At 38.5% G+C, this 16,298-nt stretch overlaps 4 protein-coding genes across 7 annotated transcripts; 3 read left to right on the forward strand and 1 right to left on the reverse strand.

Moving 5' to 3' along the window:
* Window positions 1-143: 143 nt before the first annotated feature.
* LOC120002816 lies at window positions 144-2,518 on the forward strand. The gene is made up of 4 exons (XM_038851653.1): window positions 144-435; window positions 1,787-1,905; window positions 2,025-2,295; window positions 2,396-2,518. The coding sequence occupies exons 1-3, from the start codon at window positions 199-201 to the stop codon at window positions 2,221-2,223; spliced, it is 555 nt and encodes a 184-aa protein (XP_038707581.1). The 5' UTR covers window positions 144-198; the 3' UTR covers window positions 2,224-2,295; window positions 2,396-2,518.
* A 678-nt stretch (window positions 2,519-3,196) lies between these two features.
* LOC120001416 (zinc finger A20 and AN1 domain-containing stress-associated protein 3-like) lies at window positions 3,197-4,504 on the forward strand. The gene is made up of 2 exons (XM_038849736.1): window positions 3,197-3,522; window positions 3,678-4,504. The coding sequence occupies exon 2, from the start codon at window positions 3,696-3,698 to the stop codon at window positions 4,179-4,181; it is 486 nt and encodes a 161-aa protein (XP_038705664.1). The 5' UTR covers window positions 3,197-3,522; window positions 3,678-3,695; the 3' UTR covers window positions 4,182-4,504.
* Window positions 4,505-6,715: 2,211 nt separating this feature from the next.
* On the forward strand, window positions 6,716-11,540 carry LOC120001738 (beta-1,6-galactosyltransferase GALT29A). Of its 4 annotated transcripts, XR_005469034.1 has the most exons (4): window positions 6,716-8,233; window positions 8,581-8,695; window positions 9,299-9,577; window positions 9,685-11,540. XR_005469034.1 is itself a non-coding variant. In XM_038850185.1 (2 exons), exons 1-2 carry the CDS (start codon window positions 7,082-7,084, stop codon window positions 8,611-8,613), a joined length of 1,185 nt encoding a protein of 394 aa, XP_038706113.1. In that variant the 5' UTR covers window positions 6,716-7,081; the 3' UTR covers window positions 8,614-9,286. The 4 variants fall into 4 exon arrangements, 2 of the variants coding, with proteins under 2 accessions (XP_038706113.1, XP_038706114.1); XR_005469033.1 differs by lacking the exon at window positions 8,581-8,695; XM_038850185.1 differs by lacking the exons at window positions 9,299-9,577; window positions 9,685-11,540 and having other exon boundaries at window positions 8,581-9,286.
* Window positions 11,541-11,839: 299 nt separating this feature from the next.
* Window positions 11,840-14,142, reverse strand: LOC120001490 (zinc finger protein WIP3-like). The gene is made up of 2 exons (XM_038849849.1): window positions 13,537-14,142; window positions 11,840-12,666 (listed from the first exon to the last, which is right to left on the reverse strand). Exons 1-2 carry the CDS (start codon window positions 14,086-14,088, stop codon window positions 12,223-12,225), a joined length of 996 nt encoding a protein of 331 aa, XP_038705777.1. The 5' UTR covers window positions 14,089-14,142; the 3' UTR covers window positions 11,840-12,222.
* Between the last annotated feature and the right edge of the window lie 2,156 nt (window positions 14,143-16,298).

A 16,298-nucleotide genomic window follows, 5' to 3' on the forward strand; every position in this document is an offset into this window, starting at 1 on the left:
CAATACCTCTATGAATTAATTTAAATTTTTGACAAAAAATAAGAATAATAGATAAATTAAAAATTCTCAAAAAATTTATTTTAATTTCTTGTATTTTTTCAATTAATAATGTGGGTTATTTTTTAATTGCAGCCGTTGCTTGAGCGAAATAGGAAGGAGAATTTGTTTGTTGGCGGCGGAGCAAGCAGACGGGGAAAAATGGGAAAGAAGGAGAAGAAACATAGGCACCGACAACAGAGAGGCTCTCGCCGAGGAGGAGCCGCCATTTGCTTCGACGCAGAAGAAGACGACACTTATCCATCCAACCCACTGCTCTCTTCTCCGACTGATGAAGAAGGAGAAGCCTCCGGAGAACTAGAAGTTGATGATGATTCTGAAGAAGGGGAGATGAGCGATATTCCCTCCAAGTTCCTTCTCTACCAGCAATCCGTACAGGTGAGCACTTCCCCTATATCTGTCACTCTCTTTGATTGTATCAAATGATAGTTGCATTGAGTATATTCCTTTACGGCTTGTTTGTTGCAAGTTATTCAATCAAAAGAGGGAAATAAATTTGGGGCTGATGGGTATTCCAGGATATCCCTCTTTCATGGAAATGTCTTGCTCCCCATCGAGGCCAAACTGATCGCATTTGATCCACAGAAACTGATGGGAGACATCAAATTGTAAGAGAGTAAAGGGGGTTTGCAAAATGATGGCCTGGAATCCACCGTGCAAGTTACCTCTGCTGCATCTGTTGTCAACTAGTGCATGAATAACATTCCACTGCCTGCAAGAGACATCGTGTGTGCTTTTTAACTATAGCTGTTGTTGTCTCCACAAGCGAGCAGAATTAGTTTTGTATTTTAAGCATGCTCTTGATGCCTTGTCTAAGAAGGGTGGTATTTTCCTGATGGATTTATATGGTAGCACATCATCAGAGAGGAAACTACGACTTCAAAGGAGATTTGCCAATTTTACAGTATGATCTTTCTGCAATGATGTGTTGTGACAATTTGTGCTGCAGGTTAGAGATTGTTTGATAGTATTGGCTTAGTTACTTACTTTCAGGATTCATTTAAATTTATGTGACCTCAAAGTCGATGAATCAATGCATAGCTCAACAGGAAACAGTCTCTACACATGCCCAACATTGATACACTGTTGGGAAGAAATCTTTTTTCTGGCAATGTAGATAGGGAATATACTCAATGAAGGATAAACACTAGTCATGTTCTCTTCAGTTTGTTTAAATAGCCACAGTTTTATTTGTATCTTCCAATATGTCCATTTATCAAATATAATTTGTTGCTTCGAAGAATTTTTTTCTCACATGAAAGTACATTCATCTGAAAGTTAATTATGTTATACCTTTACCTGAGTTATGTTCTTTTCATATCGTCCTGTAGTTAGTCCATCAACCCAAGAGCTGTTATGTCCATATTTTCCTTTCCGATAGTTTCCTTCTTTAATTTCATATTGCTTGCTCTGTTTAGCTCTCGACCACTTCTGCCCAAAATTTGGGAATGTAGCTCAGTTAGCATAGTCAAGCTATAATACTAATCTGAAAAGATAAATTGAGAACTAATCTCCCTTCGGCATGATGTCATTAATAGGAGGAGCGCCCTTGCACGAGGCTCCATTGGAGCATTATCATTTTATGTTTAAGTTAAACGGGTTGCTAACCATTTTATGCTTAAATCCAAGCCCTTATTAAGCTATAGAGCTAACAAATTTAAATGGTGTTACAATTATAGCTTCCATGTGCACGAATTTCTGAAATTATTTGAATTTTCAATGTGTGCAGTATGTTTGGGAGCAAGCTGAATTTGAGATCATTGAGCATAAAACAAGAATTAGTCTCCACTTTCATCTACAGAAACTGCAGAAAAAACTTCACCATGCATTTTCATATAGCTGGAGGCTGTAAGTGTTCTCAATTTTCTTCAATTGATGCAGGGTACACAGAATTTATGTTGTGGTCATCAATATGTCCTCCTTTTCGTGCAATTCTTAAAACTGGAATATGTGTAACTCATGCTTAGATGGTCATTGCCTGAGATCAAAGACTGCTTGGAGGAAGTTGGATTTCAGTCTGTACACTTTTGGCTTCGCCAAATGCTAGACACCGAGAAAATGACGAGTACAGAAGGATTTGGGGTCGGTAAGGACGTGAAGTACGAAGAGGTGAAAAGTTTTCCAGAAGAGGATGCATGGAATGCCTTATGTTGTTGGTGTTGCTAACTGTTTGTAGTATTCTGCAATCTCTGACTGGATGCTGCACTGATTACTACGACGAACAGAGCAACAACAATGGTAAGCTTGATTAAGTGAAAGTGGGCTATTTACTGCATTTAGTTTTGCAGCTTCCCTTGTCATTTGGATATTAATCAAATCCTGTCGTATGGTTTTGCAGCTTAATATCTTTCATGACCCCAACCCCATAAAGGTATTGCAATCCTGTTGTCATGCACAAGACACTCGCTCTGAGCTGGGTAGACAAAATGTATTGTTTTTGGTATCACATAATATTGTTTTGGGAATTGAACTTGTAACCTCTACTTGTGTCTATTTTTTTAAAAAAAATCAAAGTTGTTAAATCTATAGAAAGTTGTGTACTCCTTAAAAAGACTCTTCCCATCTTTTCTTTTCTTTTTTTATAATTTGTGTGTAGCTTCTCACTGATACATTATATTATTTTGAAATTTGTCATATCAGCAAAAGAAATAAAAAAAAATGTTTATGAAAATATGATCATTGACAGGTATGAATGACAAAACGAATACATTAATTCTTAAAATAATCGACTCTAAATTTTTGGGATAAAGACTTGGATGATAAAGATCAAGTGTTGTTGCGACTCTGAGTAGTGAACATTTGCATGTTAAACACGTTTTTAAGTTTTCTTTTAAAAACATTTAAAGTACAATTAATTAAGACCACAGTTAATTAACGCTACATCATTGAGAAGCAGCCTTCAACAGTTTTTGACGGCCATGAGGACTTGGGCCTCGAGAGTCAAAGATCGCAAACGAAAACGGGCCCACATATGATGATAAGGGCCCAGTCGATGTCGAACATCAAATCTTCTGCACCGTAGATTCACCGTGTTGTTTGAACAACTCCCACAAGTTGCTAGAAATTGTCCAAATTGGCTTCACCATTTTAAAAATATCATAAATGAAACGTAGCTTAAACGGCTTCAATAAGATTTTGATGGCTGCTGCAATGAATGAGAGAGAAAGAAAGAGATCGTCTTGTGAAACCGTTTATTTAACGCGTAAATAGAAGACAGAGAGAAAAACAGCGTTTGTTTGGTGGGAAAGAAAAGGAAAGGAAAAGGAGGGAGAAGGTGTGTGGAATCTTCAACCAGGGCCAGGGGTTCAGGAATTCTAGAGCCTTTAGGTGCTTTTTTAATCTGTTTTTCTGTGTTCCCTTCCATCCATATCCAATTCATTATCCTCTGGTTTTCGGATTCCCTTCTACAACCAAATACGATCCTTCCAATTCCTTTATCTTTTCACAAATCGTCAACGATTACAGGTAATTTTCTTTTTATGTTATAAGGAATTTGATTATAATTTTGATGGATTGCGTCAGATCATGAGCTAGGAGCCCTTGTAAGACTATTTGTTTATGGATCTGATGGTTCTCCTTTTAATTTCTGTTGTCTTATGGCGATTTTTGAAATTGTACAGTCAAGGATTTGATTCATTATGGCGGAAGAGCACCGACAACAGGCACCGAAACTATGCGCCAACAACTGCGGCTTCTTTGGTAGCCCAGCGACGGAAAACCTCTGCTCTAAATGCCGTCGCGATCTCCAGCTAAAGGAGCAACAATCTTCCAACGTCAAGCTCGCCCTTAATCACACCTTTGTCTCCGCTTCAACCTCATCATCCGCCTCGTCTTCTTCACCAGCCTTTGATCTGCCGCAAGTTCCTGTGAACCAGACGGTCTCGGTGGCGGTGAAGGAGAATGAGGCAGCTGCAGTTTCGTCGACGAAGCAGGCGAACCGATGCACAACGTGCCGGCGGCGGGTAGGACTGACGGGGTTCAAGTGCAGGTGCGAGATGGTCTTCTGTGGGACCCACAGGTACCCGGAGCAGCATGCCTGCGGGTTTGACTTCAAGGGAATGGGACGGGAACAGATTGCACAAGCGAATCCCCTGATCAAGGCCGAGAAGCTTGAAAAGATATGATAAATTGGTAATGTGTACTTGATCTGAAATTAAAGAGAGTTTGTGTTTCTTTTCTGCATTGGGGATTAAGCCGCGTTTCAAGTGAAGTCAATTCAACCGGAAGGGCCGCCCGCCGATTGTGCGTCGGGTAGTGCAGCCTCCAGGTGGTTGGGTGTATTGTTATTAATGTAAGGAATTACTCCATGTGGTTTCTTCATCTGCAATTATGTAGTTTCTTCATCTGCTTTCGATTACCAAACTCTATTGATAAAAAAATATAAATTAAAAGAATGACATTTATCCACCATTGCTTAATGCAAAACAAAGCGAAAAGATCCGATTTCTTTCTTGTTCTGAAGCCTTTGAATATCTCCTGCATTCCCATGCCTTTCATTGGAAGTTATCAATTGATGGAAGGTCTTAATTGTGATAAATCACCAAACTCTTATAAATGGACAAGAAACCAGACATGATCTAGTCAACTGCGACTACTCACAGAGTCACAGTACTCACCATCCAACACAAAAATCGTCGTCCGCATAACGTATGGGCTGAATTCTTATATGCTGATTGCTGAACCTGAACGGCACCACCACTGTACTATTGCATAAGAAAAAACGTTGTTTTTTGTTTTGGTATCCATAAATCCGATTAGCATCGTCGCCGAAATATTATCACCAATTCACCGTATTGATCATATAAAATTTAGCATTTTTATTTTTATCTGTATATTTCGTTGCCAAGTGGTTCTAGAGGCACATTCATCTATGTTGCCGAAATCATAAATCACTGTTCTTGTTCTTTCCAAAGCTGCACCAGCTATTGGGGGTGTAACGATTTTTTTTTTTCAATTTCTAGGCATGAATTTAATTGATCAATCCGTAGATTATCGATGATTATTTCGATAGATTCTAAATAATTTTTTTTTTAAATAACTGATCAATCAATTTATTTGAGGATTAGTTCAATTTCTATGTTATTTTTAACACCCCTACCAACAATGCATGCCCGATTCACTTTTATTTGGCTTGTTTGGGTTTAGTAAAATCGGTTTATGCGAAGCATCGCCATCATAGTGATCAATCAGTTGAGATTTGATCACATGATTATGAGGCAGAGTATCATTAGGGTTTAATGATATAAGAGAGACTCAACTCTCTAACTAACAACAACAGAGTTTCTTGAGCTATGGGCCTCAGGGGGTCGGTTGTTGGACCGGGCCTCCTAAGCCCAATATGAACTCAATTTGGGTAACAAATCCGTTTGGGCCTCTGGCCTAAAATGGACAAACTAAAGGAGAGCGGTCTTTCACTTCTTCTTGTACCACATTATGCGTGTGTTTGGGAGGGCTTTAAGCCCAGCTTAAGAGCTCAGCTTACAGCTACCGATTGTATCTCAATCAAACAGGTCAATTAAACTAGATTAACTGCCCTCAAAATGGCTTAGTTACCGCTTAAAAAAAAGATCTCAACCCGAGCTTATGTTGAGCGGTTTATACCTTGTATTATCCTTTGTTTGGTAACCAGTTCCTTTTCTCTCTCTCTTCACGCGTTCAACAATTTCATCGACCGGAGCTCTCTATCCATCACGGAGTCCATCTCTTCGTCAAGGTGTGTTGATCTTGGTTTCTCTTTGTTCGATTTAGGTTTCACGCTTTGATTTTGTTCGATTTTCTTTGATTTACTTTGATTTCCCTTTTGCTGATAACAAGTGTGATTTTCTTCTCTTCTTCACTCAGTTTACCAGTAATCTAACTCTTCACTCAGTCTACAGTTGTATCCTATCGCTAGGATACATACTGTATCCTACCGGTAGGATACAACTGTAAAATTTTACAGTTGATCAAATACAAAATTTCTATTATTATATAACAACCTAGATAGGAGTGAAAAGATGGAGGGAATTTGAGGTTGGTAGTTGATAGTATATGTATTTTGTAGCGCTTGAGATGACAACCATTGTGAGTGTATAGTGTGCTTCACACTTGAAAACACAAATGTTACACAAATTTCGAGGTATTTGGAGTGCGGATCATGTTGCACCACTATGGATGCTCTTAGAGTGGTATTAAATTTATGTTGTAGTATTTTATTAATATTGTAGTACTTAATTTAAATGTAGACATGTAGGTTTATTTGCATAGAAAAAATTGTCAATTTATTCTTATGTGGTGTTCTAAAAATGACAACTCATTTATTTGGCAAATAACCAAACAATGCACAATTAGTATAGCTTATACGCTTTCAACAGTTTTTGATTTCACCAAACATCTCACAGATTTAAGCTTAGCTTATTTTTCATAGCTTAACAGCTAGGGTTGAAAATTAACACAATCACAAGTAGAGCATATATAATTTAATCACATAAATTTAGCTGCTCCATTAACGAATTAACTACCATCGACGCCAAAATCACAAATCATTCCTTTGGTCAACAACAACATTAATTTCTACTCAATCAAAAAGGCCCGGTGGACCCCAACTGAAGTTCCACATGGTAACAACTTTCCGTGCGAAGCAGCGTAAACAGTATCCCCTTCATATCACACAGAAGCAACCGCACAACGTCCCTGCACCAACAAATCATCATACATTAAAGGCCTACTTGAGCTTCCTCATCAGTCACCAGAACTTATAGATTCGAGGGCTTCGTCTCAGATCTTATTAGGGTTTCCTTTCGAAGGCAACTCTCTCTACTCTCTTCTTCCCAACCCCAATAATGAAATCTTCACTCGTTCATCGAATCTCGCACCCCAATTTCATTCTCGCTTGTAATTCCTCTTATTTCATATTCTTGTAGCCAAAACTTGTTGGCGCTGGAGAGACCCCAAGTATGTGTTTAAGATCCGTAAAACCCATGTGTTTTTTTGGCCGTTCGTAGCGGAGTCTATTACCCGGTCTTCCATTGACTTTGCTTTGCCAATGAAGCGGTCCGTCCGTCCTCTGTTCAGCATTCTGTTGCTCATCGTGTTTGCGGCAACCTTGACTTGTCGGGTCGCAATCCGTTTTGGGTTTTCACAGATTGAGCTCGAAAACAAGGTATTGTTACGGGCTCCAGCTCCGTCGGTGTTCAACTCTACCCTGCTGAAGATGGCGGCCATTGATATGGGGGAGGCGCATTCGAAACAAGAGATAGAGCAGTTACTGGAAGGGAACTTCGCTAGCCGAGGGAGATACAGGACGTTCTCCTCGTGGAGGAAGTTCAATAAGCACGATATTAGAGCAAGCTCGTCGAGGGGAATCCCGTTAATGCTCAGGTCCACGGAATTCTACCGCCAATGGCTTGAATTTAGGAGGGTATTACATGATTGGGCGCGAAACAAGAGGTATCAAGCTGAGATAATGATGGAACTGGTGAGACAAGTGAAGCTTCCCATTGACAGGCACAATGGGTTAGTGGGTTCGGACTCCAAGTATGCCTCCTGTGCGGTTGTGGGGAATAGTGGGATCTTGTTGGAGAAGGAGTATGGGAGTTTGATCGATAGCCACGAAGTGGTGATTCGATTGAACAATGCGAGAACTGAGAAATTCGGGAGGAATGTGGGAGCCAAAACCAACATTTCCTTTGTAAATAGCAACATATTGCATCTCTGCGCGAGAAGGGAAGGATGCTTCTGCCACCCATATGGTGTGAATGTGCCCATAGTAATGTACATTTGTCAACCTGTGCACCTCTTGGACTATACAGTGTGCAATTCATCACACAAAGCACCTCTACTCATTACTGATGCAAGAATCGATGTGTTGTGCTCGCGAATTGTTAAGTATTACTCCTTGAAACGGTTTGTGGAGGAGGAAGGGAAGCCACTGGAGAAATGGGGCTCAGCCCATGATGGTTCTATGTTTCATTACTCCTCTGGAATGCAGGCTGTGATGCTAGCTTTGGGAGTTTGTGAGAAAGTTAGCATATATGGCTTTGGGAAATTAGCTTCAACAAAGCATCATTATCATACTAATCAAAAGGCTGAGCTTCGATTACATGATTATGAAGCAGAATATGCCTTCTATCATGATTTGGTGAACAATCCGCAGGCAATACCCTTCATTTCAGACAAGTTCAAGATTCCTCCTGTGGTAATTTATCAATGATTTTGACTGACTCAGGATGTTCTGTTCTTTTGTGGAATTACTTGATTTGTTTGTGTTGGGAAGTTGCTTCATTGTTGCAATTAATGTAGTCCCTAAGGGAAAATTTAAGTAAACACATTACCAAAGAAAAAGAAAAATCCATGTTATGACCGTCAAACAAAGTTGCGGTGAAACTAATTGTAAGATTGGATTCTAGGAATGCCACGTATTATATTTTCACTTGCTTTTCGTGATTATATTGAATTCATTATCAGTTTGTTTTGAAGTTTGAACTAACTTCTTGAGTAATTGCCTTAAATGATTTCGCATACCCTTTGCGATGCTTATTGAAGGGATTTTTGACATTTGCACATGGGGAAAGTTGAGTCAACAGAAGGTGCACTAAGGAATTGTGAAGTTAAAGGAATCAGTGTGATGGGCCTTCAACCTTCTATTTTCTAGGTGAAGGTAACAATGATGATTTAAATGCGTACAAACTGGAACCTGTGGACTTGATCTATAAGATTTGTTATCATATCGCATTACATTCTGCATGTTATTCTAATGGCTATTTACATGTGGAGATTTGGAATGCGATTTGCCCAAGTGTGCCTGTTTTATAGAATTCCTAAGAATAAACCTCTTCATTACCAATACACATTCCCAAGACCATTTCCCAATTCTTATGTTTTTGTGTAACCGTCATCCCAAGTGATATCTGCTGAATTGTAGATTTCCCAATTCCCTACCCCGAAGGCCTTATGCCTCATATATTGTGCTGGACTTGGGCAGTCTTCTGTCTGATGGTTCAACTGCTATCATCAAATGATGATTTCTAAATTGCTGAATCAAAAAGGGCCACTGGATATGAGCAAGTACTTCTCTTTACCTAGCCAAGCAAAAATATAAAATTATCAAGAAAATGAAAGAAATCACATTTTCCACTTTATATCAGGTTGATGTTTTTGGGACTCCAAAATTTTGTTCAACTGAGTGTATAATTCATTCCCTGATTTTATCACAATATTTGAATGTTTTATGCATTCTGCTCCTGCCTGATCTGTCAAGTAGGACATGTATATCAGCCAGGGGAAGAAATTTTGCAGGGAACTTGTGAGTGGAACCGTTGAAGCTCCTAGCTTATTTTTTATATGAGCTGGATCTTCCTTGGAGATACTCAAGGAAGGGACTCCCAGGAAGGACCCAACACATCAGCAACAGAGTGTTATACTAACTACTGGCTATACAAATCAAAGACTCGAAGGTTTTTTGTTTTAAACGTATTCCCTGTTCAAAGACTGACCTTCAACTTCCTGCTGCCACTTGATAACGTGGTCATGCAGATCACTTGTAAGTCCAAGTTTATCATAATAACTCATATGCACCTGCTTTGGGTTGGCAGTGTAGCTGTGATTTTGATGAAAGATTTTTGCTTATTAACTTCTTGTTCTTTTCAGGAAAAGAGTTGGAAGACCCACGTCTTCCAACAAACCCAGCCTTGCTCTTCCGTGGAATGAAAATCTCTTTTGCTCCTCAAGAGAAGTTATATATCTTTAGACTGCCAGGAGGACTATGGCCCTTGCACGAGTAGGCGATTCGACTCTGGAAACTTAACTGGGAGAACGAAATCCAAGGATTTACCCTGCTCAGCTATATCTGCATGCTCGCCAACAAGTAATTATCATTTATCATTATACCACTTCAATTGCCATAACTTTTGGAATCATATGCTTTCCTTTTCTTTTAAATGCTATACATGTTTTCTTCCATGCATTCCCTCACAAACTTCAAGCGTGCACATTCATTCAAACTGAATCCTAGTGACTGCGCGGAAAAGACCACATTTCATGCTTTTTTGAGAGAGAGACTTTGGAATTGGTGTGTTGGTTTGCTTTTCTTCTTTCTTTTTTGGGTCTTATCTTAATTTTATTATTTTTCTTACTCAAGAAGACCTGATTTAGGCATTAATACTCTCAGATATAATTAGGAGTATTTTGTAAACTGAGAGAGGTCTTATTTCACTACTGCCAAGAAGTACCTTGTGCTTTCCTGCACCCGTCAGTAGGTTGTTCACATTGTAATACTTGTAAATTTATCAAACAGACGTATTCTTGTATCGAAGTCGTCCGTCGTTGTGCCCTGCCTAATCAAGCAGGTGAGGAACCTTTGTTATATTTCCATTCCCCTTCACCCCGATTTTCTTCTCCTTGTTTCAGACTGCAATTAATTTCCAAGCGCGGCTCATGTTATGGATAAGTTATTTTGGCTCATCTAGGAAACAGCCTCTATCATCATCGCTTGCCATGAAATGGAAGAAACCACATAGCTGGCTTGAATCCTTTATTTAGGTGTAACTTCGTATTTTTGAACGTGAAACACAGCATCAACGTACAATGGTAGTCCCAATGAAGCCGTCTATATGCAGTTGCTTCAACACTGTTGCTCACTGCCATTGCCGTCTCCTTGACCTGTCTGGTTGTAATCCGCCACCATATTGCACAGATTGAGTTGGTAAGCAAGCCAGTATCACAAACTCCAATGCTGCCGGTGTTCAACTCTGTGCGCCTCATATATATATATATATGAGGCGCAGCCAAAGCAAGGGAAAGAGCAGGAAGGGAACTAAGGTAGCCGGGGGAAGAAGTCCAACGACCGGCTGTTGCTCAGGTGGTCCTCAAAATTCAGTCGGGAAAATCTTTTGGAATCCGTTGGTTCCTGGGACACCTAGTTTATTTGGGCTCAAATTTTGGGCTTTCCATGTCCAAGGAGACAGAGAAGAGGCCGTGTTGTGTTGGGCCTACTTACTTTGTGCTCTGAGAAAGTTCTAGTCCAAGGCCCATCGCGTCCTTTTTAGGCCCATCTGGTTCGCTTACGTGTGGCCTATGTATGTTGGGTCTTAGTCGCATGACACAATCCAAAAGACACTCTTAGTCTTAGTCGCATGGCACAAGGCAGTTGAACGAACCAACTACCCCAAGCAAGCTAAAAGTGGATGGCATTTCTTTTAGTCGACAAAGCATGGTGGCAGTCCCTTTTATCATATCATATATATATATATGAAAAATATGCAACTTCTTTTTATTTGGTCAAGCCACCTCAAAAGGAACCATGTTCATACCCACATACGAAGGCTCGGCCTCAAGACTCAAGAGTGAGTAGTACTCATGATTCTCTCAAGTCTTCTTGGTAGGAAAAAAAAGGGGGTCATTGTGCACATTTCCTTTCCACACAGAGAGAAAGGCAAACCCTTTATTTGGGGTTTTCTCTTCTATTTGTTTTGAGTCAATGATTCAACAGTGTATCTATATGTCACTACGGGATTCAACTTTATATCTCTTAACTAATATCAAATCATTCTTAAGTTGATTTTGTAATATTTAGTATATATATATATATGTTGAATAAAATGCATGACTGTACTCTCTCTAGCTACCACTATTGTCTAACTTCCAACTTACATTTGAAAAAATAGTCCAACTTTACGCCTAATAACAATATTACTTTTCTTAATTTGTTTTATTTTAATAGGGTGGCATGTTGAAATTCTCATCCCTAAGTCCGGATCAAAAGAGAAAAATATTGCATTGATATATAAATCTATAGAGATCGAAATTAATTAAGCAAGAAACATAGTAGATTTAATTGAAACAACGACTCATACATGACAGATCGTTCAGATCACCAGGTTTAGCTATGAAGCGGACAAATTTTCTCCATTAATGGAGTAACAACAATTAAAGCTAAGCTAAAATGGAAAAAACCAGCTCTAAAGTTGTCTAACTCAGAGAAAATTCATCAACTTCACCCCTGCAAGGCAACCATATGTAACCTTATTTCCCTCACAAACTACGTAAACTCCCTAAAACCATAACTACCAACTTCTCATCATCCATCAAATGCTCCGTAACAAACCGCTCCCTACGCAAGATCTTGTCTGCAGAGAGAATTTTTTGTTAACGAGCACAAGCTTAGACAAGCTTAATTCTAGAAAGAAATTAGAACATAATATTCTCATCTTCAGATCCAGTGATGCAATATTCCTTCTCGTCATGATCAAAGCCTTCAAGGGAAGGGTGTGGGGAATGGCCTTTACCAAAAGACCTAATGTGATCCTTGAGAGATCTTTTGTGTTTGAAATCTGAACCACAAGTGCAATACCAAAACTTGCCGCAGTTCTTCTCATGTGTTCTCCAATCTCCTTTGACCGCGAACGATTTCGCGCATTTCCTGCACGTGAAAGGCTTCGCTCCGTGCTTTCTTTTGAAGTGAGTTTGGAGTGTTCGGAAGTCCTTCAATGGCTTGGCCCGAGGATGGTTGATATTGTTCTTGCAGCCTTGCGCACAACAATAGCATGGCAGCCTCAACATTGCTGCTGGTTGTGTTCCTCTTAGCGAGTCTGCTCCTTTTCTATACTCCGATCCATGCCCCCACATATGCATCTGTATATATATATTGACATTTTCACCCGTTTCAGTACTTTCTCAGATCGAAAATGCTAAGGATCCCAGTGGTTTTTTTGTCCCAATTATCTCAAATGTTGAAATTGACGCACATGATTCATTTTAAATCGTTTGCGTCCATCCCAACATTTTGAATAGCTAAAATAAAAAACACTAATATCCGTAAGACTATTATTCTCATATAGATATAGAAGGTGTTTCAGACGGTAACATAATTATTTTTTTTCCTTCAAAAAGCTATTAGTGATTTTATCTGGTTTGATCAACGTGCCAACCTATTCTCGAAAAAGTGAATGTTTAGCTTGACCCATTAACAAGCACATAAATCTTTTATGAAAAGGTTGAGGAATGATCATTAACTAATACAAAGTTTAGAGTATCCTATGCAATAATATTCTTCTTTAATTTCTTTTTATCTCCAGCAATATAATTTTGCAACTTCCTCCCGTAATGCCCATCAATGATGCATATATACATGAACTAGGTCTCAACATAATCATATATATAATCTCCAACAACAACTGTATTATGATGCATCTAGAAATATGATGCATCTAGAAATCAACCATTTCATTTGGTTAGGGCCTTACTTATGGTGGAGGAATACTGTAGTTACAGGGGATGTTTACAAAGACATAACCGACACCAAAAAAAAAAAAAACCCAACAACTCGTAAAAAAATTTCAACAGTGTTGTTGCTAGCATAAAAGGAATTGATATGTGTTAATACTTTTGAGGCTTCGGATACTAATATCATCTAAAAAAGGTGTAGATCGAATTTCTCGATGACTGAGATTAAAAGTGAAAACCTAATAAAAAGAGTATAGCGGGTGAAAGTAAAGTAATTACCTGCATGTTATTGTACCTATTGAAGGTCTTGCTGCATATGAAGCAAGAAAACTGCATCGGACCGACAAGGATCTGAGCTGGAGTTGGGATCCAAAACCTACTCTCTGTGTTGAAATGATTGAAGTATTTATTCACATCTACTGATTCTTCTTCCTTGGACTTGTTAACGTTATAAATCTCAGAATTCTCAGTAGTATTGTTAGGCAATCCAATGTGCAAGGCCAGTACAGTAACTTTCTCTTCTCTTACTCCATTAATAGTACTCTCCTCCTTTTGCATGATATGATCTTCCTCCTCCTTTACTGGCTTTTGCTCCGTAAATCTGCTTAGAAGAGGCAAACATTGAACACTACTCTCTTCTTCTCCTTCTTCTCGGCCTTGTTGTTGTTGGTATAGAAGAGGAAGTCTGACGATGCTCATGGTGGGATTTGTGAGCTGATGAAGCTGTTGATCAGTAGGAGAGGATGATGGTTGTATTGGCTTGAGCCACTCAATGAAATTTGGAGGTTCTATTACATGCTGGTTGTGGTGGTGGTTCCTCATCAAACCCATCTTTAATTTGATGATGAGGAGGGGGGTTGGGATCCAATTGAATCCTATATATATTAGATATGTCTTGTATCTATATATAAAGCTAGCTAGACTCTTTTTCTTTTCTTTTTTATATAATTATGTGGGAAAGCTTTGCACTTAAGGTTGATTTTCGAAAGGTGGTTTGGTTTGTCTTTTTATAGACTCTTTTTTTCCATTTTATTTAATTTTTATTTTTTACTTTCTTTCTTTTCAACCTCTGGACTTTTGTTTGGTTGAGATTTGAGGTTAGTGGTGGGGTTAGAGAAAATGACATGCAAATTTGAGAGACTCTCTCTAAATGAAGAGAATCCTACAACAGTCGATCTCAATTCTTATTACTTGTACATAATGTGTGTGTACACACACATATATATAATTATATATATATATGTGTATGGAATTTGACCCAATTGCACCAATTTATGATACAATAAATTTGACATTTAGGAGATGTTTGCTTGTGTAGGTAGAATGAAAATGAGACAGACACAGAATTTGGTAAGTACATAAAAGGTTAATGATGTAGTTAAACTTCCATATATACATACATATGCATGCATGTATGTATGTATGTATGTATGTATATGTTACTATTACAATGGCAAGTGGCAACGGTGAGCTATTGAGGAAGCACTCTACATGTAAAATTTCAATATAGTGAGCTGGAAAACCCAATTTCTCCAAGGTGTGTGTTTGTGTTTGGACAAATGAATTAACATCACGGAGAGGGAGAGAGACAGATGTCCCCACGGCCAAACAAACAAAGGCAACTTTTAAAAAAAGCTAAATTAGGGTTTTACATGTGAGTCTGGAAATATATGTGCCGACAAAGATATCTGCTGCCGGATTTTCAGGGCATGATCGATCTCCTCCTTTGCTTTTCCCTTTGTATGTATGTGGTTACCAAAATCTCTGATTCCATTTCATCATGTTATTGTATCCATATGCAGCACAGTCCAAACCCTATCTTTTTTTCTCCCCCTGTTTTCAACTTTTCATATATACTTGCCAACAAAACATACACACGTGCATGCATGCTCAAGTGTTTAATTAACCAAGCAACCACCCGACATGCCTTCGGACAGTTGAGTGGACGTAAATTTTATATCACGTTGGAGACGGGAAAGATTAGGTCGAAACCCATACGAGTCGGAAGGAGTCTAAAAGTGAGATAAACTAGCTGATGCAACCATGATATCATATGAAAATATCTCAACTTTTAACACCGTACACACACTGAATCTGGAGAGATAGACAACTAAGTTATCTATCCCCAAGTGATTATCTTAAACGTAACATTCACTGCATCAGGATACAAGTAGTCAAATTGTGGAATTTCAACTTTCATAACGACATCAAATATTGGACGACTCCATTTCTTCCTTATTTGTAATTATATTCCGGGAATCATCAGTTGTTTTTCAGGAATACAAATACCTTTAATTAATAAATTATAGAGAATAAATAGAAGAAAACAGACGAATTAAAAGTGTTACCTGGACTATATGTGTAGAAAGTTTGATAGAAACACAGAGAGGTCAATGTAATCATCATATTGTTGCATAATTTTTCACTGCAGCTGGGCCAAGTCAATAGTCGACCAAACTACTTAGACCTGGATTTCTGGCTTACATTTCTAATCTTTTGCCCAATTTTCCAACATAAATATGTATATATGTATATCAGAGAATTATAAACAGTTTTGATTAGGACTTCTTACAACTACTGAACTAGTCATTCATTTGTTAAGGGGTTGGTTTAACAGGTTTGGATACTATCGATCAGTCTATTACGTCCAAATCACAAGGAGTGGAAGACCCTGCATCTAATATTACTTATAAAAAAAGGCATAATTTGTTCTTAATAATAGTTTTTCTATAAAAGTTGTAGATGATCTAATAAGCGGTAATGCTGACATAATCAAGGGTATACAGTAATCACTTCGGTGAATTTCTATGCAGTCAAATCATGTGGATTCGGAAGTTGTTCAGTTCGATTTTCAATGAAAACAATACATTTGTAGCCACACGTTAGGCTTTGGCTTAACTTACCCTCTCGTCAGATGATAAATTTGTGTGCGTTCGGGTCTGATGGCTTAAGTTTAGGCTCTCATAATATATTGGATATCCAAATAACAAACTTGTATGATTTGGTTAACAAAAGTAGCTTATATTATTGGTGGATTATAC

The sequence above is a fragment of the Tripterygium wilfordii genome, chromosome 7 (genome assembly GCF_013401445.1).
Source record: "Tripterygium wilfordii isolate XIE 37 chromosome 7, ASM1340144v1, whole genome shotgun sequence".
NCBI lineage: Eukaryota > Viridiplantae > Streptophyta > Magnoliopsida > Celastrales > Celastraceae > Tripterygium > Tripterygium wilfordii.

Excerpts from the sequence above, each read along its gene's own strand:
- LOC120002816 (XM_038851653.1), top strand. The coding sequence starts at position 199 with ATGGGAAAGAAGGAGAAGAAACATAGGCACCGACAACAGAGAGGCTCT. Across the intron at positions 436-1,786 it reads TCTACCAGCAATCCGTACAG|TATGTTTGGGAGCAAGCTGA; the intron begins GTGAGCACTTCC and ends CAATGTGTGCAG. Across the intron at positions 1,906-2,024 it reads TTTTCATATAGCTGGAGGCT|ATGGTCATTGCCTGAGATCA; the intron begins GTAAGTGTTCTC and ends ACTCATGCTTAG.
- LOC120001416 (XM_038849736.1), top strand. The coding sequence starts at position 3,696 with ATGGCGGAAGAGCACCGACAACAGGCACCGAAACTATGCGCCAACAAC.
- LOC120001738 (XM_038850185.1), top strand. The coding sequence starts at position 7,082 with ATGAAGCGGTCCGTCCGTCCTCTGTTCAGCATTCTGTTGCTCATCGTG. Across the intron at positions 8,234-8,580 it reads AGTTCAAGATTCCTCCTGTG|GGATTTTTGACATTTGCACA; the intron begins GTAATTTATCAA and ends TGCTTATTGAAG.
- LOC120001490 (XM_038849849.1), bottom strand. The coding sequence starts at position 14,088 with ATGGGTTTGATGAGGAACCACCACCACAACCAGCATGTAATAGAACCT. Across the intron at positions 12,667-13,536 it reads ATAGGTACAATAACATGCAG|ATGCATATGTGGGGGCATGG; the intron begins GTAATTACTTTA and ends ATATATATACAG.